We start from the raw sequence: 23,873 nt of genomic DNA, 5'->3' as shown, positions 1-23,873 counted from the left end.
GACGTAATGTTTTGAGTATGAACGGCAGTCCATATTTCCATGGCAATGGCCCAACGTAGTGTATTAGCGCAATTTAATATTTGATAGGACCCCTTCCTGTAATGGAAACGTGTGTTTGACATAATCATGATGGGGGAAGTATCCTTGCTGAAAATGAGCTTGAAGAAAACTTTTCCAAAGTAAATAACTTTATTGTGCAACATTTCATTACTCCAGCTGTCAAACTGTCATCACGTAAGGGATGGCTGGGCCCAAAACGAAATGAATGCAACAGGTTCTGGCCTTCACGGTAATTAGGATTAATTCTGACATTCAAAGTCTGATTTGTAAATACTTGTGCCTGCCACAGGAGATGTTGGGACAGTTCTATACAGCAGTAACCGAATCAGTCCTAAATTCCTAATTCACAATATAGTTAGGTGCGACCACAAAAAACAAACAAAAAAAAAGACAAAATCCAACTACAACGGACAGTTAGGGCTGCTGAAAAAATCGTTACCCACTCTTGAGGACTTGCACACTGCAAGAATCTCGTACCCTCCACATCCAGGTCACCACCTCTTCCAACTAGTTCCCTCAGGTAGAAGCTATGGTGCTATGCACACTAAAGCCAATAGACATTCCAATAGCACGCTGCAAGAATCTCATACCCTCCACATCCGGGTCACCACCTCTTTCAGCTAGTTCCCTCAGGTAGATGCCATGGAGCTATGCACACTAAAGCCAATAGACATTCCAATAGCACGCTGCAAGAATCTCATACACTCCACATCCGGGTCACCACCTCTTACAACTAGTTCCCTCAGGTATAAGCTATGGTGCTATGCAGAATAAAACCAACAGACATTCAAATAGCACGCTGCGAGAATCTCATACCCTCCACATCCGGGTCATCACCTCTTCCAGCTAGTTCCCTCAGGTAGATGCTGTGGAGCTATGCACACTAAAACCAACTGACATTCCAATAGCACGCTGCAAGAATCTCGTACCCTCCACATCCGGGTCACCACCTCTTTCAGCTAGTTCCCTCAGGTAGATGCCATGGAGCTATGCACACTAAAGCCAATAGACATTCCAATAGCACGCTGCAAGAATCTCATACACTCCACATCCGGGTCACCACCTCTTACAACTAGTTCCCTCAGGTATAAGCTATGGTGCTATGCAGAATAAAACCAACAGACATTCAAATAGCACGCTGCGAGAATCTCATACCCTCCACATCCGGGTCACCACCTCTTCCAGCTAGTTCCCTCAGGTAGATGCTGTGGAGCTATGCACACTAAAACCAACTGACATTCCAATAGCACGCTGCAAGAATCTCGTACCCTCCACATCCGGGTCACCACCTCTTTCAGCTAGTTCCCTCAGGTAGATGCCGTGGAGCTATGCACACTAAACCCAAGTGACATTCCAATAGCACGCTGCAAGAATCTCGTACCCTCCACATCCGCGTCACTACCTCTTCCAGCTAGTTCCCTCAGGTAGATGCTGTGGAGCTATGCACACTAAACCCAAGTGACATTCCAATAGCACGCTGCAAGAATCCCATACCCTCCACATCCGGGTCACCACCTCTTCCAGCTAGTTCCCTCAGGTAGATGCCGTGGAGCTATGCACACTAAAACCAACTGACATTCCAATAGCACGCTGCAAGAATCTCGTACCCTCCACATCCGGGTCACCACCTCTCCCAACTAGTTCCCTCAGGTAGATGCTGTGGAGCTATGCACACTAAAACCATCAGACATTCCAATAGCACGCTGCAAGAACCTCGTACCCTCCACATCCGGGTCACCACCTCTTTCAGCTAGTTCCCTCAGGTAGATGCCATGGAGCTATGCACACTAAAACCAACAGACATTCCAATAGCTTCTTCCCTCTTGCCGTCAATTCTCTAAAGAGATGACTCACAATTCCATAATGGCACTTTTCAAATGTTTGCTAATTCATCTATTAATAGTGAGCTGAATACGGATTGTGCACTACTTTGAATGTTCCAATGTATAAGAACTGACTTTGAATTTAATGAAAAGTTGATTATATTCTCAGAACATGCTATTTATTTGTCTGGGTAAAAAGAAATGACAATTTTAATAACAAATAATAAATCAGGTTTGAATCTTTAATTTCCGTATTCTAAACAAATCAAACACAAAAAAAGGACAGACTGACTATACAGTACAAAAATTGGAATGTGACCAAGCATTAAGCTGCTTTAAAACCCAAACATAAAAGCTTTTTGAAACTTATTGAAAAAGATAACATAAAAGTACTGATTTCAAACAATAAGCCTCATATGTATCAATACCAACCCATAACTCGATATAATTGGGGAGTCATGTTTGTGTGACATATTTCTGAAAGATAATAAATGCTGCAATGGAAGACAAAAACAACAACAGCAATAACTTCAATCCTTTATTAATCCCACTGAGAGGAAATGAACATAGATAAAACCATTTGTATATAAATCAGATAATGCATTTCAACACGCCATACAAAATAGTCTTACAGCGCATTGTGATGATGTATTTTCTCTCCATTTTCCCAGGCTGGGTCTATGGACATCCAGCCCTCACACTCTCTCTTGACTCCAGGTCAGCTCCGTGCATGATTATACACAATCATGAAGTTCATAGGACCTCAGGGGTCACCAACACGGTCCCCCCCAAGGACGCCATGAGTAGCCGGTGAGACTGTTTTAAATATAGATCAGCAGTGATGAGCACTCGGAATGTTATAGTAGTCATCATTTGAGAGGGAAAAAAAAAACACCTTTATACATTTGCAAAGATTTATAGAAATGATTGTGTTGCATTTTGATTGTCATGATCAGTGCTTTTGTTGACTTTTAGATTGATAAAGTCCGTGGCCCTGGCACGCTGGACCATATGTATTTCGCAAGCGTAGTGAGTAAGGTTGTATCTTCTTCTGCGCATGCGGGTCACACAGCAGACTGAGGTCGCAATTATTAGGTAATGTGAACGCTTACCAGGGCAGTATTTTATTTTGAAATGGCTTGGTCAGAACCAACAAAAAGCCAAAAAATGGTCACAATAACGCCTAGGGGTTAAACAAAAATCTGAATTGAGCATAAGACCTACTGTGTGAAAATAGCCTCGTTTTGTTTCAAGTTTTTCCCTTTTTCCAGGTCTACTTATTAGGTTTTCGTTTCCACCTGTTCTCGTTAGCCCCTGTCCAGGTGTGCCTCATAAGTTTGCTTGTATTTAGTTCTCTGGTTTCTTTCGGTCTTTGTAGGGTTATTGTTGGACCTTGTTGGTAGTAAAGCGAACCAAGTTGTTTTATGTTTCATGTAGTTTTCAGTTTATTTCCTGGGCTCTTTGTTACTTTGAAACTTGCCTCTTTTTGATTTAAAAAATATAGAATTTTGATAATAACACATGCTGTGTCCACCTTTTGCCTCCACATCACAAAACCGTGATGTTGAGCTTCATCGGTTTCCTATCTTGTTAAATGATTAATTATTGTGAAATATCATTAGCCAGTGTCTTCACATAAAATATTTTTTTTTGCATACATTTAAAGCTGTTTTAATATGTAATGTTCAAACTGTAAACCACATTAAGATGTTTAGAAAAAAAAACTCATGAAGGCATAATGTAATGCTAATTATTATTATTTTTTTTTTTACATTCTTAGCACATGTGAAACAAGCATAGACGTAAATCAACAAAACACTCACCCGTAGATAACAAACCTTGACTTTAATTGTTTGGTGTCGTATAGAATGTGTGAATGTGAGTGTGGGTGTTTAAATGTGTGGCCTGTGACTGATAAAACTCTAGCAACTAGCCCAAGGTGAGCTGGAAAAGGCTCCAACTCACCAGATTTTAATGAAACGGTGAATAATCTAAATTCAGGAGTATTTGACAGTAGATGTTCCAGTGAGTAATAAAAATATTGAAGTAAAAATCATAACCCACATGATAAATGTGAGGCTCCAGATGTAGAGATTGAACACAAAGAAGGAAAAACCAAATACAATATTAAAATGTATTATTTTTACCGAATGTATTAAAGAACCACAGATTTTACAGATTAAACTAAAACAACTATTAGAAATGTCAGGGTTCTCAAGGGTGAAAATAAAATTAGCTCTGACATCATTTCATTTTTAATCAACCAGCAAGGTGCCTCTCTATATAAAAACGTGATGCTGTTTGAGCAAGACATACATATTTGGCTTGCATGCATGATTAAGTCACTGGCAGATGAAAGACAAACACAGTACAGTGTTGTGTAGAACGAGAGGCGGAAAAAACATTTCCCTTTGGCCAGTGTCTAATGTGAAAGGAAATGGACTGCCACTTATCGCAAATGCACCGTTATGGATGTCTTGTTTTGTTGGGTGAAGACAATCTGACACGTGATCAGACGTCAAAAGGATCAGCGGGGGCCGTTTATAAATAGGGCGGCATATTTGCAAGAGGGAGGGTTTGATGTAATTATGAACGACTTACCCACATTGTCTCTATATGCAGATTGTCTTGAACTAAATCTGTTTTCTGGCCCACAACATTCTGCCTTCGTCTAATCACTGAGCAGCTGTCAGAGGCAGCAATTTGCAACACAATTACACTATATTCATTTGTTAGTCAACAAAGAAGGACGTATATATCCCGATATAACATTTTACCTTCAAATTGCATGAAATTAATAGCAATTTTCTATTTTTCTAATTTGTAGTTCCCGATCATAAAATGGCCATAAAGGTACTGATATCGGCCGCTGTCATGAGTACCATAGTAATCATATACAGTATATATATATATATATATATATATATACTGTATATATATACTCTCCTAAATCAATTTCCATTGAAGTAGCCTTTATATTTAAATCAACAACACCATCTAGAGGAGTAAAAATAAAACAAAAACGCATTTCAAGTGCTTCATGATACCTCATGAAGCTTCATTTTTCCATCACTAGGATACCGACGATACCTTGAAATAAAGCCGGATATTGGCCTAATATTGACACTTGCTATCGGGTCTGCACCCCCCCCCCCCCTTTTTTTTCAAGATGGTTTCTCAACACTGACGTAAATGACGTCTGGATTTTGTAACTTGAAGAAAAGAAGAATCATAATTTTATTAGAAAACGATTACAAATCGTCACATACCCAAATAATAACCAAAAGGATCCAATTTAAAGCTTAAAAATAAATTCGGAATAATATTCATTTTGCAAGAAATGAAAGTGAAACTCTACATTCCTTCACCAGTAAATGTCTTTCCTCTCTTGGCTCTTTTAAAGCTCACTAACTGTATTGATCGCTATCCCATCTGCAAGTGAGTAGTTGAGGTGAGAGAACCCCCCGGCTTATTGTTTTGCACTCTCATCCTCCCGTGTTGTCTGTTGGCAGCAAACAGCTCGAGCAGCAACAACAACATAAATGTGATGGACTGCTTTCGGCCATGTTGTCTCTATCCGCCACTCATTGAATGTTTACATGTCTCTCGAGTGCATGTGAGGCAAACACCAGTATTAGTGCCATGGCTCCTCAAGTGCACATAAAGGAAGTAGTCTGGTAGAAATGAAGGTGTAAGTAATATATACATTTTTTTTTTTATAGCTAAACCTGTAGTTCACTGACAATTCTGCGGGATAAAGCACAGCAAAAGAAGGTATTTGGTCATTCCATTCAAATTGTGTGTTTTTGTCAGGCAGCCATTCTTAAACCTTTTAGTACCACTTTACAAAATACAACAGTCAACAGTCAAGTTTAGCTTGCTGAATGGTGACTTAGCTATTGGCTTAGCTTTCATGCTAATGTGCCTCAGATGATTACACTTTATGATCTTTCTAATGTTAAAATTTGAGTTTCACGCTACTCTAGCTGTTTGCTATTAGCTAATAACAGCTCATAGCTAATTGTCAATGCTAAGTACCATGTGGCCTGCAAAAGTGATAACCTGGAACTATGCTAGTCTATTTTAGCTTAGCTTCTATCATATGGTTATTTTGTTTGGTAGGATGAATACCTGTATTATTCCTTAGTTATTTATTGTATGTTTATGAACTAAATGCAATGATAATCTAAGTTTGAGTCTGAGTCATCACCTACATTCCTGCTGTTGACAAAAATTCAAATTACTTAACAAACATGGACCAATCAGAATAATTAATCTGGCTGATTATTGTGCACCTACTCATAAACTATTTATAAAATTACATATACTTAAATTTAACAATCTGGTGGATTTTAAAACCGCCTAATTTATGTTTAAAATAAATAACGTGTTCAGAAGCTCTTTCAACACTCTTAGCAATTATGAGCCGAGAGGACCATTGATGTTTAAGAAAACAAAAACAGTGAAAGGAGTTAACTTGTAGAATAATTTTAATTTTGAATTGAAACTTTGTAACTCAATTAAGTAGTAATTCTGTTACTTTAATGTATTATGCGAAAAGGATAGACAGTATAAAACTTTGGCTTCAGTCTACACCTTTTGGTCTTTGTTCTTATGCGTATATTTATTTTTAAATTATTGTTATAACTCCCCCCCACACACACACACACACACAAAGAAAAGCCCCAAACAACAGTAGATAAGAGAAATGATCTTCCACAGTGAAAGGATCAACAGTACTTGTTTCCCCCCCCAGCTAATCTTCAAAGATGAATTTTTTTTCCGAATGTGAGCACCTTGTGAAAAGTGATTCCAAAATACAGTTATAAAAAGCATTACAATCTCTTAGGGACTATTGCAATTGTTCAGGAAGCCTTGGATGTGATACATTAGCGAGAGGAGGTTGAAGATGGGTGTTTGGAAGCTTGGAGGGTGGGAGGAAGTTGAAGAGCCCACCAGATTGCACAATGATCCATTAGCTTAATGTGTTCTTCTTCCATGCCGTGGCAAATCCCCAGCAATGCCCTGATTGCTGCTGTGCCGCATGCGCTTCCCCTTTCACCTCTTTGGTGCGCTTTAAGAGGTAAAACAGAGGAGATCGCATAGTATTCTGCAGGTGAGCTTCGCTTGTAGTTGCTCAAAATGGGACACATTTCTTTAGCACATTATTTATGCCTCACAGTGCATAACAGATTAAATCCTTAAATGCAACATTACATTTTTTTTGCTGTAGCAAGAAAGCATAGATGACTGAATAGGTTGAAGTGTGTCCTAATGCACTCAAACTCATTCTTACAACAGTTGTGACTGTGCAGAGAACATCTGGTGCATCTCCAGAAGGGTAAAACTCACAGCTGTCAGTGGTGCTGAGAGCTCCAGAACTCATTTCTATGTGCTGTAAATATGTAAACATGGGACACGAGGGTTAGATCTCGTGTATGTGTTTGAGCTGTGAAAATCAAAAACTAGCCTGGAAACCAGACTCATTGCTGTATCAGCAAATGAGTGTGATCACAGTCGCAATCAAGCGCATGTCTGAGACCGGGGCAAACCTGACCAAACAGGCAGTGGAAAGAACTATTTCAAAAAGCGTGACGTTATAAAAGCGACTTGTGGGCGCGCTTCCTGCATATTTTGAGTCTGACCAAGTGCAGCATGTAGCGCTTCTCCCAGTCTTATTAGTAAAACCGTATGCCATATAGGGTAGCATTTTCGCTGTAGAGGTAGAAAACTATGGAGGACCAAAACTACCCCAAAAAAAAATAAATAAAAAGACAGTGAAAATAAATATGAATACAAAAATATATCCTTGAAAAATTAAATCCCCCAAAAATGAATATAAATGGAAATTAAAATAATATATATCCATAAATAAATAAATTGAAGTAAAAGTAAATACAAAAATAAAAAACAAGATTAATAATAATTAATAAATCTCGAAATAAATACAAAAACTAAATGTATAAATAGAATGAAATATCAGTCAATAAATAAAAACGCACAGCTCTCACATTTATTTACTTTATGCAGCAGACATGCCAACTCAAGTCGCAAGTTGTGGTATTTGTATTTATTTTTTTATATTTATTATTTTTTTATCTCCTTTTTGTATTTATTTTTACTTCTATTCATTTATTTAGGGATATATATTTTGTTGTTTTTATTTGCATTTATATTAATTTTTTTGCATTTAATTTTTGAATTGTATTTTTCATATCCGTTTTTATTTTTGCTTTGTCATTTATTTATTTAGTTAGTCATTTATTTATTTTTAATGTTGGCAGTTTTGGTCCGCGGCAAAATCAATGTATTCAAGTTAGGCAGCCTTGGCGAGTGGTAGCGCAAGATGGCCGCCAGTGGCTTTACTTCTTGCGACGGCAAGCAAGCGGCATTGCTAGTCCATTTTCATTAAAGTCTGTGGCCTTGAAACACATCTTGATAGCAGTGAAAAAGAGGTCTTATTTGTAACAATATTATTGAGTGGTAGGATAAGATGGCTAAACAAAAGAGGACCAAATACTAAACCCTGTGGGATATCAAAGACATAGTAGTGTTGAAAGAGGAGTAACAGTTGTTACTGAAGAAATGTTTGTTGTTATACGAACCAGAAGAGAGTTGGACCAGTGATATTAAAATGAAATGATCTCCAGACAGGAGAAGGGATGTATTGGTTTATGGAATCAAACACAGCAGTAAGGTCGAACATGATGAGAATATTAACATGGCCGGAGTCGGAGGACAAGGAGGTCACGCATACATTTGAGGAGGGGGGGTGGTGGGTGGGGGGTGTGGGGCTGTCACTGTGCTGTGTAGTTTCTAGAGTCTGGATTGGATTTTTTAAAGAGATGAAATGGGTTTGGAGTTGAGCCGCAACAATACGCTCAATTATTTTAGACTGGGAAGAAAGATTGGATGGTTTTTAAAAAGGTAATGCTGGTAGCTAATCTGTGCTAAAACAGCAGGTCCTGTTGACATTGATCTAACAGTGCTTTTGCCGATGTGTTTGAGTGGTTTTCCCTCTGCATTTTTTCTTTTAATTTCCTTCATTAATCAGCTCAATATTTACTACATATTAGTAAACACATTACATAATGACGACCAAGTTGGAATACCTCTGGAAGATTAAGGAACTAATTTGCGTTGTTGTTGCCGTTTTACCCATGATGAGAAGGCATCTGGAGTGTGCATGTGTGAAGTGTGCTCCTTGGAATTATGGGAGATGCCAAGCATAAAAGTGTTCCCCGGAAAGCTGAAGGAACAGCTGGGGCTGATTTAAAGGATTACCCTTCAAATAAGGGAGGGCTATCCAAACTTTTTTTTTTCCCCCCTTTGAGGCCTGGAAACAGAAAATCGAAAGACGCAAGGGCCACTTCGGCATTCATCTATGTTATGTTTATAATTTATGAGTATTAAGAAAAAGCTTAATGGCTAACATCTGCAGTTTCGTAGCCTCAATTATTTTGTTGGGAATATTTTACTAAAAAAAAAAAAAACATATATATTTTTTAATCCAGTTCTGATGAGAGGTGTGTCTTCAGATGTATGGGGATTTAAACAGCAAATGGTTACCATATACAATACATTAATTGGGAAATAATCCAAACATTTTGGGGATACAAGACACAAATCCAGTCATCCATTGATCAAAAATGATTCCATTAGTTCCCTTCAGATATTCAAATGACTCCATCAGTTCCTTTCAGAGCCGCTCTGGGTTCTTCTCATTAGCACCTGTTTTATACTAGCTGTGGTCTTCTACATGTATGCAAACCTCAAACAGCCCATAAAAGCAGCAATTAAATAATCTTATATTTACACAAACATGCTGAATAAGGTGAGATCTTTTTTCTTATCAGTACCAATTATTTCTTACTTCACATGCTAACCGCCTACAATCTGTCGACTTGGATGTTTGGTGCAAGATAACACTGCTTATACTGAGGTGATATTTACTGCAGTCTCTATTCTCACAATAATTTTTTTTTTTTTTTTTTAAAGAAGAAATGTGTAACGAAGCACATTCTTTCAGTGCTTTCAACAAGCCTCAGAAAGAAAACTCAGCCTAATTTTTAAGCAGCTCAGTGACTTTGTGTGTGTGCCAAATGTGCATGCAAAGCACTGGTGTTACAGTCCATCTGTGTTTACCATCAGCCACATCATCACACGGCTAAGCATCCAGCTCCCATTTGGTGCAGAGTTGGCATTTCACTTTTTAAGATCGTGCATAATAACCATTGTACCACATGAGTTAATTAGTATTAATTAGAGATAGACCGATACTGATTATTGGTAGTCAAGGACACCAATAACCGATATTTGGAGCCAATATTTATTTTCATATTGGCATCAAAATTTACAAAGAAATACAAACTCCAGCTCTTAGAATTGTTGATTTTTAAGCATGAACTTTTAGGATTTGTAAAATATTGGAGTAAAAAATAAATAAAAAATCTTTGTTTTAAAATTCTAACAAAAAGTTCAGGGATCTCCCAAGGGCCAGTAGCACGTCTTCAAAAGTCAAATAAAAACATAAACAATAGCTCCCTATTGTTTGCTACAGTTTTCCAAAATATCTTTCAGTACAGTATTACTTATTTTAGTTATAATTTCTAACAAAAACAAAAGGTGCAGAGAGTTCCCAGGGTCAACAGCATCTCTTACAACTAACTGAAATTTTAAATAAATGCTTTCCTAAAGTTGACCCATTTTTTAATTGATATACAATCGGTCTATCCCTAGTATTAATAGTAAGACGAGGCAGGCCACACACAGCCAGGGAATATGCAGTATAAAGACGGACAAAACTTCACATCATCAGTTGGGCAGGATGCTTCAGGTCATTGTCCATTTGGAAGACCCATTTTCACCCAAGCTTTTAACTTCCTGGCTGACATCTTAAGATTCTTTGCTCATAATGACATCTGTAGTTAGTGAAGTGTACCAGTCTGTCCCGCAGCAGAACAACCCTTCAATACCATGCTGTCAAACCCGTATTTTACAGTTGGGATGGTGTTCTTGCAAGCTTCACCCTTTTTTTTTATCCAGATGTAACAATACTCAATATGACTAATCAGTTAAATTTGAGTGTTGCCACTCTCAGACTTGTCTCTCAAGGATTACGGTCTTTGTCCCTGTGTGCATTTGTAAATCCTTTTTTTTTTATGTAAATGTTTTAATCCATCATTTTGGCTTGCTTGGCTGAAATAAGAACCTGTTTTTCCTATTTTCACAACAATTTCTGAAAGAGGAAATTTCAGCATTTCACATTTTAAACTATGAATTAATTGTAAGGAATAATGAAATTTCTGACAGAACCTGTACTTCACTAATGTGCATAAGTGCATGAGACATTATTGAAGTTGGAAATGTGGAAGTCCCCTGTGAATAATGAATGAATCACATTGACTGATGGGTAGTAAAATCTTTCATCATCTGATCAATAAACATATTTTAAAGCACCTTTCAAATATAAATATCAGTACATAAAGTCTAAGTTGAAATTCAATATTTATCAACTTGGAATGAAAACTAACAAAACATGAACAAGACATAGAAAAGATTTGTTATCGGTCACTCATTTTAGTTCTTCATACTTCATATTATGCATTGTACTCCAAAAAAACATTTACAAGTAAGCCAACAACAAGCAAAATGATTAAATCATCATTTGGGGTGTGAAGAAGTATCTTAAAAATCCATACTTTTGTGTGTCCAATAAATCAAATGATGAGATAAGACATGAACAGAGTCCCTGCTCAAGGATGATTTATTCCGGAGATCTCCAGTCACATCATTGAATAGAACCCAAGCAGTTTCATGTCAATAATGCCCCCTCCTCCTTCGAAGAGTGAGCTTTTTATTACAATCAAATTTGAAAGAACAATGCCTCTTTCTCCTCCCCTCATGAATAAGTAAATATGTTATATAACAAAAAAAACAGATTGAAAAACAGAATTCTCAGCACACAGTTGCAGCTGTATTCATCTCTAGACAAAATATACTTTCAGGGCACTTCTCGTACTTTCTCCCATAACAAGATCTCACAAACAAGTTGAACTGGACAGCTCCTAATGTAGTAGAGTTGTGGGAGTGCGCGCTCTCTCTCATGAACAGAATGTGTTTTCGCACAGAACACTGAGAAGGAATTTTAGACCAAACAACTTGCCAGCTTAGGTTAAGGTCAAATTATACTGAGTTCAACACTATTTCACCTACTTCACATCTATAAAACATTTTAACATGGTTAATATATGAAATAAAGAATTAAAAATGTTAACTAGAAAAATTCCCGCGGAAATTTTGAATGGGACTGCTGACTCTTGTAAATGAGCTGAACAGTTTAAAATTTAAACGACTGGAATCGCTCAAGAAATGTGGAAGTTAACCATAATCAACATCAACTAAAAATATCTCACTGTCCCTTTAAGAAAAATGCACTTTGACGCACAGTCATTTGACTTTGTAAATGAGCTGAACAGTTTAAAATTTAAACGACTGGAATCGCTCAAGAAATGTGGAAGTTAACCATAATCAACATCAACTAAAAGTATTTCACTGTCCCTGAAAATGTATTTAAAAAAATGTAAATGAGCTGAACAGTTTAAAATTCAAACGACAAAAATCGGTCAAGAAATGTGGAAGTTAACCATAATCAACAGAAACTAAAAATATCTCACTGTCGCTTTAAGAACGCACACCCATTTTTTACTTGGAGCCATCACGCGCCCCACATTCCATTGAGATTGTATGAGAGACGCACCCCTTGAACAAAAGCCTCTCACGACTTAACGGTTCAATATACAGATTCAAGAAATGGCTCGTTAGAACGGCAAGGGTTTGGGGAACACGAGCATGTTCTCATTTTTTTAATCGGATGAAAAATGACCAAATGAGAGCAGGTTGAAAACTTATGATTTATCAGAAATGAAGAGCGAAAGGCACCTGAATTTAACATGGAAGAGATAGGCGAGTTCGTCCGACTTGTCCTCGCTTAAAGTGAAAATAAAGGTACTAAATGACACCTTAGCCAAATAAAAGTTAGTTTGTCTGAAAGAAGACACTCGTGACTACAAAATGTGAGAATTTGATGTCTAGTGAGCAAACATTGTGGCCATGGTGACGAGTTGAAGTGAAACTTTTGCAAATAGAAGTAGACTTTTCTTTTTTCCCGCCACTCTAAAGTTAATTGGTCAACAGAGTGCGGTAGAAGCCTAATTCACTCACTGTCTTTGAACCCGCACAGGGGGGAGAGCTTTCATTCCTTAAAAAAGATTTTGACACTGAGCTAAAGATGGGAAAAATTCCTACAAAATGAGCTAAAATTCGTATCGGTCGGATAACGTATGCGTGCGCAGCGTGTCTTGGAAAAAGGTGCTTGATCTGTAATTTGTTCCCCCTTTCTCCATTCATTTCCTATGGGAGTTTTTTGGGAGTTTTTGGGGAATTGCGTCGCCATGGTAACTCGGAATTCCTAGAAAAGTAATGCCGCATCGAGTCAGATCGAGCCGCATCATTTGATACCTCATTTGTCCCGGTGCGATCTACGGTACGGGCTGCATTTTTGCGGAAAAATCTCGGGATTTTCTAGGGTGGAGAGTAATATGTGCTGCTTTCAGCAGTCCCATAATAATGTATAACAGGTGACAACAAATAGGTGCTCTAAAAAACTGAGCATTCCTGTATACATTGGCTTGAGCAATGAAGTGTTGGTTCTTTGGATCAACCTGAGCTCTACATGCCTTCAATACTCTATTGTGCATTAGCTTAATGAACTTTTAGCAGCACATAACACATTGTCACCCTTCACCCTGATTCAAGACATCCTTTAGAAAATAAGTTACTTAGAAGGTTGTGGAGTCAATGACCCTTAATGACATCATTAGAAAAGAAAATGAATTAATTTAAGACATTAAACATATAATTTAATTTCATTGTTAAATTAAAATGTTTGATTAGGAAAACATTTAAATGATTAATACATAAAACAGGTCAAGTTAATTAACGAAAACTCACAAAAAGTAGTTTAAGTATCCATGTTTTCTTGTCCTTTCCATATCATGGATTTAAAAAAAGAAGAAGAAAGTCAATGAGCGCTTGAGATTAAAATAAAGGTTCAAAATTGGCAGTGACCAGACTGACTTCAGTCTTATCCTGAAAGTATATTTAAAAAAAAAAAAAAAAAGAAGAAAAAAAAACGTGGAGTGTTCTTTGTATGACCACAAAAGAGAACTGCCTGTCACACTCCTGGCTCAAAAGTGACACATTCCATGTGCGCAGTATTGGCTCAGTAATTTTACATTACCCACAAAGGTGTGTTTATCATGTCACTTCTACCAGGAACATTTACCCCCCCCCCAAAAAAAAAAACATCATCACAACTTAACCACCTTGTCCATATTCCTTTTATGGCACAGTGTGCTCTAGTGGGCTGCACTGGTAAAGCAGCAGTGTGTCTTTCGCTACCTGGACACATCAGGGATGAGTTTCTTGAACCAATGTCCGACAGCCATGTCGACTCTCAGCACCAATGAGACACCAAGCAGCAAACATATGGAGCTCACCAGGAACCCCGAGGCCTCAAACATCAACCTGAAAGGAGACAGAGCATGGATGCCGATTGGAAGTGTCACTCTGGGGAAACAGCACTATCTGTAACTACCAATGTATGTATCACAGCGGTCCATTACTGCAAGGTGAATCTGCGTGCTCTAATGTGTGCACAGTGGAAACCTGTGTAAGTGCCAGGCCTTTCCACTGAGTCCATATCCCGAAAAGCCTTTACAACCAGTGGGTCTGTGTGAGCGGGAAATTGTAGTCAGGCACTTACTTGGGTGCGAAGATAGGCCACACCATTAGGTGTCTCCTGAGGATGGCAGCTGCACACACTGAAGCAAAGAGCTGGAAAGCAGGAAAACAGACATTTGCAGAAAATATGGAATGACATAACGCGCACCTGCCAAGGCCGAACAATCCGGATTTGGATCTTGAAATAATGATAAAAATTTCAGATCACGATGATTATGACCACATTTATCAGTATACTTTAATCCCAATATTGAATGTAAATATGTAAATGTTAATACTTAAGTACATGTGATCAAAACATAAAACAAACAAAAAAAATCTGCTACATTTTGTACTACTACAGTATGACTGATATGTTTAATAATGGCTCTAATTACTTAGAGGTTTAAACTTTGTAATCCACTATTTTCATTTTAATCCAATAAAATGTTAAATATTTGACACAAACAATGTTTTGTGTCGTTTACAATTTCAAAAGCAATTTTAGTCAAGGAATACTGTAGATTTTATTTTTTTTTGTCATGAGGCTACAACATACACAAAAACCCTAGTACCATTTTTTAAAGTGATTGACAATTATTATTTTTTTTTTTAAAGCATCTTTGTTTTTACTTCGTGAACAAAAGTATTTATTTGATTTTAATTTTAGTTACAGTAGTTAGTTGGTATATAATCAGCTCATCAGCAAGCTCTGCATAAAGCCTGATAACGATCCTGTTGATTGGAATCAGCTTGTGTTGGAAGAGGGTCACTTCCAAAACTTGCAGGACTCTGGCCCTCGAGGACCAAGTTTGCTCACCCCTGATATAGGATCATGCCAATACAGTTTTGTGAAAATTGTTATAGCCTTTATGCATAATTTTGCTAATAAACAAGATAGAGTGCAGTCCACACCCAAGGCCAAACAGTCCCAATTTATCACAGAATAGTATACCTCGTGCACTTCGTTTGACTTTGTCATTTACATTCAATACTTATGATTTTTCTACTATGTAGATCTGTAAGTAGTTTATAGTGGTACCTGCACTCCTAGAATAAAGAGGTAGCGTGTTGAGAGTTGCAGGAGAGCAATGCTAAACAGATGAGGATTCTCCCTCAGTCTCATCTCCATCACAGCGTCCTCTCTTCCTTCTCCTTTGGCTTTTCCTGCTCTGCTTCCACGGACCTCGCATACCAGGGGCCAAAACAGCAGCAACGGACATCCCACTGGGGACAACAAAGTGCCGATTGGCAGGATAACAATAAGACACCTCAAACGTCCAATTTTTCAGCCATTACAAATAAACAGATTGTCCAACATCAAAACGTAAATTGATCACATCCCCTAGATAACAAATTACCTAATTTGTCCAATATTCAATGTCTATCAAAATCATGTTTTCTGATGTACCCGCAAACAGGATATGTGAAGCGAAGGTGTTGAGGGTAACCAATGAGGCCGGCAGTAAGGTGCCTGTGTGCCCGTCGGGGAATCCCACAAAAGCTGCTCCCCACTGAATGGAAGGGAAGGTGGGCAGGTGACCCGTTGCGTGGAAAAACTGGGTGGCTGCCAGGGACCACAGCACGACAGGAGTCCAGGGCACATTGAAGCCAACTGAGGAAAACAGTGACAGACGGTGTCATATTTAATGATACACAAAAAAGAAAAAGAAAACTAGGGGTGTCAAAATTTGTGTGTTAATTTAAAGTTCCATTAACGCCACTAATTCTAAATTTATTGACAGCCCCTTACTGTACTGGGGGAATTCCAGTCGCAATGCAGCAGAGAAGTCCATGTCAAAATTTAACGGTAATAAATTTAATAATAATGCATATATTTGTGGAGACTGGGGAAAGTTGTATTTTACAATTTTTAAAATATGCAGAATTTCACAAGTTCCTTCATGTTAAATAAAAGATAGCTCTTATTATTAAAGAATGTTGTCACCAACATCTTACAAATGCAATTATGCCATCTAGTGGCAGAAATATGACAACACAAATTAATATCCCACTTTTTTTTTTTAACAGTACCATCTCTTTAATTTTAGCGCAATTTCATGAATTATTATTAAATTACTGTATTGATGACTAAAAGATTCAGCCATATTTCTATTAGTTAAACATTTTTCCCCCCACTTTTATATTAAGAGTATGAAAACATAGAACAAAATATTTTATTGTTCATTTAGAACAGACATAATAAACGTTAACTATTGAAGTCATTTAGTTAATTACGATTAAACAAATTTAATCGCCTGACACCCCTAATGAAAACATTCCCAACTCACCTGAAGATAGTCCTTGCAGGTCACGGAGGGTTATGGAGGAGGCATGAATGTGCAGCAGAGCCCCCATTTCAAACAGTAGCAGGAGGAATGACAGCGCCATCCCCTCTGGATGCAGTTGCAGCAAACCCAATCCCAGCAGCCCACAGAACAGAAGCAGCGGGGCCGAGTACACCGTTCCTAAACCGTAGGCCTCCACAGCAGGTCTATTGTCCACCTCGTTGCTCCCGCTGGTCTCTCCATCATCGAGTGAGCGGCGCATGCGCTGGTAGATTTGCGGAATGAGGTGACAAAGCTCGGCTTGGGGGCTGATACCGGTGCTGGCACGGTAGCGTGGCGGCGGCGCGGGTACATTCTTCGTCATATTTGTCGGTCTGATCTTCACAAACACAGTTAGCGGATCCAGCCAGATCAAGGCTAGCCCCAGTCCAAGGAGACAATAGGCAACCCTGGGTATGACCAACTGGGCCAGTTTGATAAGCTCAGCCAAATTCTTGAAGCCGTCCTCTGGTGAGGCACTAACGGCCCAGTGGAGTCCCAGACACACAGAAAACAAGGGTAGGATCCAGCGGGCTGTGAATACAGTTCCACCTGAGGAGTTAAGGTTCCCATAGTGGCGGAGACATCTTCTCAACAGATACGTCCACATGGCTAGGGAGAAAACTGAGAGGATATAGAAAAGGTTCTTCAGTTGATTGTCGTTCACTCGAGCGAGGGAAGAAAGGAAGGGTGTCGGCTGACAATGATCCTGCCCCTCTCGACAGCCGTGGAAGAAAAGTGAGAAGTAGAGGCTTCCGACGAGGAGCGCGAAGAAGGCTAAGAGAGTGCTACTTTCTTTTCTCACTGTGGATGGGGCAGAGGCAGGTGAAGGTAGGAGCGAGGTGGGCTTCAAAAGATCTTGGTTGGCGGGCAGGAGGAGGCCATTCCAGTTGAGACAGAGTGGAATGCAGAGAGCCAGGGAGAACGCCAAGAAGGTCACGACTCGACCCTCAGCGATCACATAGCTATTAGAGAGCATGGAAGCAAAGCGAATTAGTGCCACCACCAGAGGTGGAGAGAGAAGATATCGTGGGATCCTCCAGCTTGCGTTCTTTGAGGCTTTAGCGTCATTCTTAACCACGGCTGACATCTTGGCCTGACAGGCTTGGCGGAGGAATAACAGCTCAGAGGTGAAGGCGGTAGCAGCCATGCACCACGCTAGCTCGATGTAGCCCCGTGAGAGCAGCTGAACGGCAGCCGCGCAAACCCCGACAAGCAGCGCCGCGACAACAGCTGCCTTCAGCCGGAAATGATTCTCTCTGACAAGCGTAGATGACATTTCAGACACGGTGAAACACGTCAGGCAGGCGAGCGCCAAGATGATTAAACCGACCGCCATTTTAAGCGGGTTGAAGCGTGCCCAGGTGGCTCGGCACACGTCTTGGGCAGAGGTCAGGTAGGCTCGCAGTGCGGACAACCACTCGGGGGAGGATGAGCGTCCCTCTTTGACGACTGTGAGGTATTCAGAAGAGAGCTTGTCAAATTGATCCTTAAGCAGAGTCATATTCTCACGTGGTATATCTTTGGCCTTGGCAGAATACACCATCAGGAAACGGTTGACCTTCAGAGACAGAATGCTCACATTCTAATAAAGGAAAACAATTTTTTTGTGTTGCAACATTCTCCACACTGTCTACTGAACCTGTTTTGCATTGATCCACAGCGCCTCAAGCTGGCTGAGACTTGCAACTGCACCTTTTGCGGGGCGATGAAACAAAGGCAGGAGAACCTGGCCCACATTGCTAAATGGGATAGGCACACCAAGCAGCAGGGCCAGTGTGGGAACCAGGTCTATTTGGGGCACCACATCTGGTTCATCCTACAGGTAGGGATAGAAGACAGATGCAACATCAGAAGCATATAGCTTAAATTTTACAGAAGAACCACTTGCCTAAACAGTAATAAAATAATGAATAATGTCCAAAACAGCATTACAATAATACTATTTAATGTCCTGAAAGGCTCCTGATCAATTAAATTGATTTGTCTTTGTGTCCAACACAACAGATATCAGATTATCTCCTCTGATTGTCTTGAGGACATAATCTGTTTACTAAAGAAATTAGCAACTTTGCACAGTGTATATTACAGTATGTGATGCTCCATTTAAAAAGCAATTATGTAAATTAGTGCTGTATTTTAACACTTTGGCGGGAGTTGCACTTTATTAATTGCCGACAGTGGAAAGACTGCCTACCAGCATCTATTCAAATCATAAACAGCAATTTTCCATTCTCAAACGGTTTCATTACATATGAGACGAAATAATCCACTTTTGTCTCCAATGTTTTGTTTAGTGTATTTTGGGTCTTGCATACTTGTTATTTACACTCAAGACCGTAAACTAGGTCGCTGTGCTATTTTATATAGTTCTGCATTTTCTTCATTTAGTTTTAAAATTGACTTGTTAATAAAATGTTGAACGACTGTAGTATATTTCATTTACCACACTGATGCAATATGAAAATGTGATCATTGAGATCAGATGATTTGAAAAAAACAAAAACAAAAAAAAAAAACGTGAAAATCCCAGCTGTATGCTAGTTATGTCTCTGCTCTAAGAAACTGCTATGTTTGCCTCTTATGTTTCTAAATAAGCTAAATGAATATTGGAAAAACCTTTTTCTTATTGCATAAAACCAAAAACCTTCAGTGGCAAATTGAAAATCAAATACGGCACTTGGGTTTAAAAACATTTATCATTTCTGCAGACCTGCGATGGGGGTCCAGGAAAGAGCGAAACAGGACTGTAAAGGAAGAGGGCTGCATCAGTCTCCTTCTGACTTTCTCCTCCATGATCACCAGTATCTGTCATCCCGTGATCGCCTATCACCACCAAGAGTGTGTCATTTTGGATACGATCAATCACAGACCTGCAGGCAACGATCACAGTAAGAATGATTCTCACTATGGCAAAAACTCAATGTTTCTAGACATGATTAGTAATGTCTGATGACAAGGTGAAAAACAAAATGGGAACAAAAGTAATATTTACAAAGGCTTATTTTGAGATATGTCCAAACCGCCCCCCAAAAAAACAATCCCATAAAATGTGACCAAAGGATATGAAAATGAAAATGAAAATAATAGTGTTTGTTGTTATGACAGGCATGTAGCACCGTTGTCTGACCTGATGACTCCATCCAGCTGGGTGAGCTTGTCAGCCATCGCCGGGTGGTCCGGACCAAACCTGTGACCACAGTGGTCCACCCCGAGGAAATGAGCAACCAGTACATCCCAGTCATCGCCCATCACTGTCAAAACCAACAAATTTACAAATTGAAAGATATAAAAGCATGTACATAACGCAACAGCACCGAACAGACAACTACTTCCTACAGCTGTTTGTTTGTATTAGAAAAACATACTTGTTGTGTAGATATTCTGGAGGATGCCGTTGTCCACAGTGTGCAGGTCGTGCACGTTAAAAGAAGGGAAGGGCAGAGAACGGTAGAATTTCCTGGGAAAAAGATTCTCCCACGTGCTGTCGCCCATGAACACCACTCGTTTGCCTGTAAAAGAGAATGCAGGGATTGGAAACTGTCATGTATAGAAGCTATAAAGTAATTCCTCACCTATTCACATATTTAACCTATTCTCCTTTATTAACTGAAAAACTGTATATATATATATATATATATAAATAAAACGTGTATAAACTTTTGTACTCTTTTTATATGTGGTCCGGTTTGCAAAACTTTTATGGTATGTGCCAGTTTTTGTTTTTTTCTCTAATTTCTGCTAGATTGTGGGGTTAATCTTGTTTCATGTGACTGAGACGAGCATTATGACAGAAGGCACAGATACCTGATATCTTAAAAATGGTGCACAAAAGTAGAAACTGGCCAGTACATACGTTGGCCCACCCATGCTCCTAAAAGAGCTAAAGCCTCTTGTATTGGATCTCACTATTCATACTGACACAATACTTACTAGGAATGGGCGAGTACCGTTACAAGGTTTCATGGTATCAGTGCTCGTGATGGATATCAATACCGGTATCGGTCACGCTCTTGTGGCCGTTTTTCGGTTAGGAACTAACGGCTTAAATGGTTATTTTGCATTTATTACCCGCCACAGGCACCTCGAGTACAAAAAATCCGAGGGTTTTTTCTTGCTTAGAGTACTCGTTTATTTAAGGCTTTAGCGTAGCGGAAGCACGGGCTACTTTTAATTTAGCCGCAAGGGAAGGAAGAAGAAGCGGATGTTACTTATTTGATTCAAGCAGCGGGAATGAAGGAATTAAAGACAAATCGAAGGGGCGCACGGAATGCAAAAATGGCGGCGACGACGATGAACAAAAGGTTTCCGTAAGTGAACCTGCGGAAGGATCATTACCGGAGAGAGCGAGGCCGGCGGTGCGGCAGACTCGCGGGAGCCCAGCCGACCCGAAGCTGTGAGAAGGCCGGCAGTGGCGCTTGCAGCGAGCAGGTGGTGGCGGCTCGGCCGAGAGGTCAAATGTACTAATGGTATCGGTGAGTACTGAAGATTTGAGTATCGTATCGGTCTCAAAATAAGTGGTATCGAACATCCCCAATACTCACCCACTTGACCAAACTGCTGGATGAGGTTGTCTTCCGAGATGGCACTAGATGCAAAGTTGTTACTGATATCCACAAAGGTGGGCAAAGATCCGGTAGTAAACCCCTTGATTCTCTGCATGGTGGTCGTGGGTGGGTCAGCACGAAAGGGGTACAAGCGGCACTGGGCAGGCCTGGACGAGGTTGTCTCCTCAAACACACGCATCTTGTTTTCAAAAGGCCGGGGCGACGTGTTGTTGGGGTCAAAACGGGCGAAGTCGATCTTCAGGGCATCGATAATGATGATGACAGCCCTGCGGAAACGTGGCTGTACCCTACAAAAGTCTCTCGATTCTTCCATAGGCTCCAGTATGTCTCCGCAGGTGCTGGTGCGGTTCAACTCCAGCCGAACCAGCAGGAAACCACCCAAAAACAGGTGAATTCCCACAAAATATACTGCACAGATCCAGAGAAGGGATAGTACTGGAAGCCCGTTCATCCTAAAATGACAACAGTGTGACGTAAAATCACTTTTATCATTGGAAAAGTGCATGAACATCATAAAACCACTGTAAACGACATGTCATCATTAATAAATGACATTCTTGTGCGTATATTGCAGTTGATGTTCGCTATAGTATAAGTGCGCCTCGCTGTTTAAAACACTGACCTTGTGGAAGTCAATCTGCCCCCCTCGTTGGACCAGGGGCGGACTTGAAGGCCGTTGGGTTGGCACAGGAGGATTCAGGTGCCTCAGGCACACACACTACGGGACTCCGGTTAGGACAGCCAAGACGGTAGACTTTAGAGCGCATGAAACCTTTGGTGGAAGATCCGTATGAACATTTTATCGTGTGGTAGTGATATGAATCTTTGTTTTTGCCCTTCATTGTGTCTTGCAGGGATGTATAACAGACTTGTTGGTCATTTCTTTGCATGCCTGTGCACTGACCTATTCTCGGGTGAGCCGCGTTATAGCGAGGGGACACTGTGTTGCTCATGGGTTTTGAGCCATTGATGTGTGATGACGTAGTCATGTTTGTTACTTATCGAGAGTAAAAAAACATAATAATATAAAAAAAAGTATGTACTACAGTGCACAAACTATGGTCTCTATAAGATTCCGGACAAGTTGAAGCCATTGTCGTACCATATAAATTGTATGACTGCTCATTCCGAAGCCTGTCTGGAAAGAAGCGGCTGTCTGATGAGGTCAGAGCACTTACACACTAATCACATACGAGCATCAACGAGGTTGCATTAACACTTTAGTCCAGAGGTGACAGTTGAGTGTAAAAAGTTTCATACTCTATTAATGCAGCTTTAATGTGGATCTAGTAGGCCTAATGCAGTGTATTATTATTATTATTATCATTTACGGGAACATTGTAATGTAGGAATGCTATTCGGACAACGTATAGATAGCCCGATAGCGGCAGCTGTCAGATCTGATCTGACGACGTATGCTGAACCGACAGAACAACGGCAACAGTTGCTGACATCCACCATACATACATACATACATACTCACGAACTTGAAGCCGCACTCAGCGATAAGGCGCGGAGATCATGCAAAGATGGAAGGGGAGCTCCAACGTCCATACATTTATTTCTCCCGCTGCCCCGATCCACAAGATGACAGGCCACCAGCGACGGCGACAAAGAACAGCAGTAAACGCCGTAGGTAACCGGGTGAGAAGGTCAAAGAAGCTGGGTAACTGGTTCTCTTTCAGATCTGGTTGTATGCATGAGGATCACAACTATCGGAACCCTGGCAATGTCCTTTTAAGAATTCTTTCTCGAGTGACGCATGCGCGTGGGGGATTTCCGTGCTGTTTCAGTACCGCCACCTGGCGGTCGGGAGGGACGAAATAGAACTTCAAACTTTGTGACTTCAGTAACTGATTCTAAAAGTAAGATGTTAAAACACTGAAGTTCCCATTTGCCATTTGAATGTTTTCAATGTAAAAAAAAATATGTTTTGCTCCTCTATCATCTGATGAATGTCATAAACAGCACGTGCAACAAGAGGGAATAAATACAGATGTGTTTTTGCTTTTACTGTATTGTATTATTTTTATAACGTTTTTTTCCTTTTTGCTATGCTATTTGAAACAATGTGGACATTGCAAAATAATCTGTTCTCACTTGCCTGGATACATCAAGAATAAAAATTAGGGATCATTTGAAGCATTAGTCTATAACGTATTGAAATGTGGAGTACTTTCACCCAGTCATGCTTATTTTAAGAATAAAGGCAACAGTAGTAAATCTGGGTTATTTACAGTAATATTTTTCCCCAAAACATTTTGAAAATGCATTTCAAACAAATTATGCATTCAGTGTTCATTTAATCATTC

General features: G+C 39.7%; 1 protein-coding gene and 1 long non-coding RNA gene across 5 annotated transcripts; one reads left to right on the top strand and one right to left on the bottom strand.

Annotated features, from left to right (window-relative positions):
• Nucleotides 1-2,589: 2,589 nt before the first annotated feature.
• Nucleotides 2,590-23,283, bottom strand: pigo (phosphatidylinositol glycan anchor biosynthesis, class O). Of its 4 annotated transcripts, none has more exons than XM_077542856.1 (13): nucleotides 23,041-23,283; nucleotides 22,184-22,333; nucleotides 21,538-22,013; nucleotides 20,362-20,505; nucleotides 20,124-20,247; nucleotides 19,707-19,866; nucleotides 18,636-18,812; nucleotides 16,958-18,554; nucleotides 16,078-16,281; nucleotides 15,709-15,893; nucleotides 14,710-14,780; nucleotides 14,346-14,471; nucleotides 2,590-2,699 (listed from the first exon to the last, which is right to left on the bottom strand). In XM_077542856.1, the coding sequence occupies exons 3-13, from the start codon at nucleotides 22,010-22,012 to the stop codon at nucleotides 2,654-2,656; spliced, it is 3,309 nt and encodes a 1,102-aa protein (XP_077398982.1). In that variant the 5' UTR covers nucleotide 22,013; nucleotides 22,184-22,333; nucleotides 23,041-23,283; the 3' UTR covers nucleotides 2,590-2,653. The 4 variants fall into 4 exon arrangements, with proteins under 4 accessions (XP_077398982.1, XP_077398983.1, XP_077398984.1 ...); XM_077542857.1 differs by having other exon boundaries at nucleotides 23,045-23,283; XM_077542858.1 differs by lacking the exon at nucleotides 2,590-2,699 and adding an exon at nucleotides 6,757-6,957.
• Nucleotides 18,316-20,543, top strand: LOC144034238 (uncharacterized). The gene is made up of 4 exons (XR_013288184.1): nucleotides 18,316-18,452; nucleotides 18,530-18,818; nucleotides 19,705-19,884; nucleotides 20,102-20,543. It is a non-coding gene; the product is annotated as an uncharacterized LOC144034238 (long non-coding RNA).
• Nucleotides 23,284-23,873: the final 590 nt, after the last annotated feature.

The sequence above is a fragment of the Vanacampus margaritifer genome, chromosome 14 (assembly GCF_051991255.1).
Source record: "Vanacampus margaritifer isolate UIUO_Vmar chromosome 14, RoL_Vmar_1.0, whole genome shotgun sequence".
Classification (NCBI taxonomy): domain Eukaryota; kingdom Metazoa; phylum Chordata; class Actinopteri; order Syngnathiformes; family Syngnathidae; genus Vanacampus; species Vanacampus margaritifer.
Note: the sequence above shows the minus strand (reverse complement) of the source record. Positions and strands in the feature narration are given on the sequence as shown.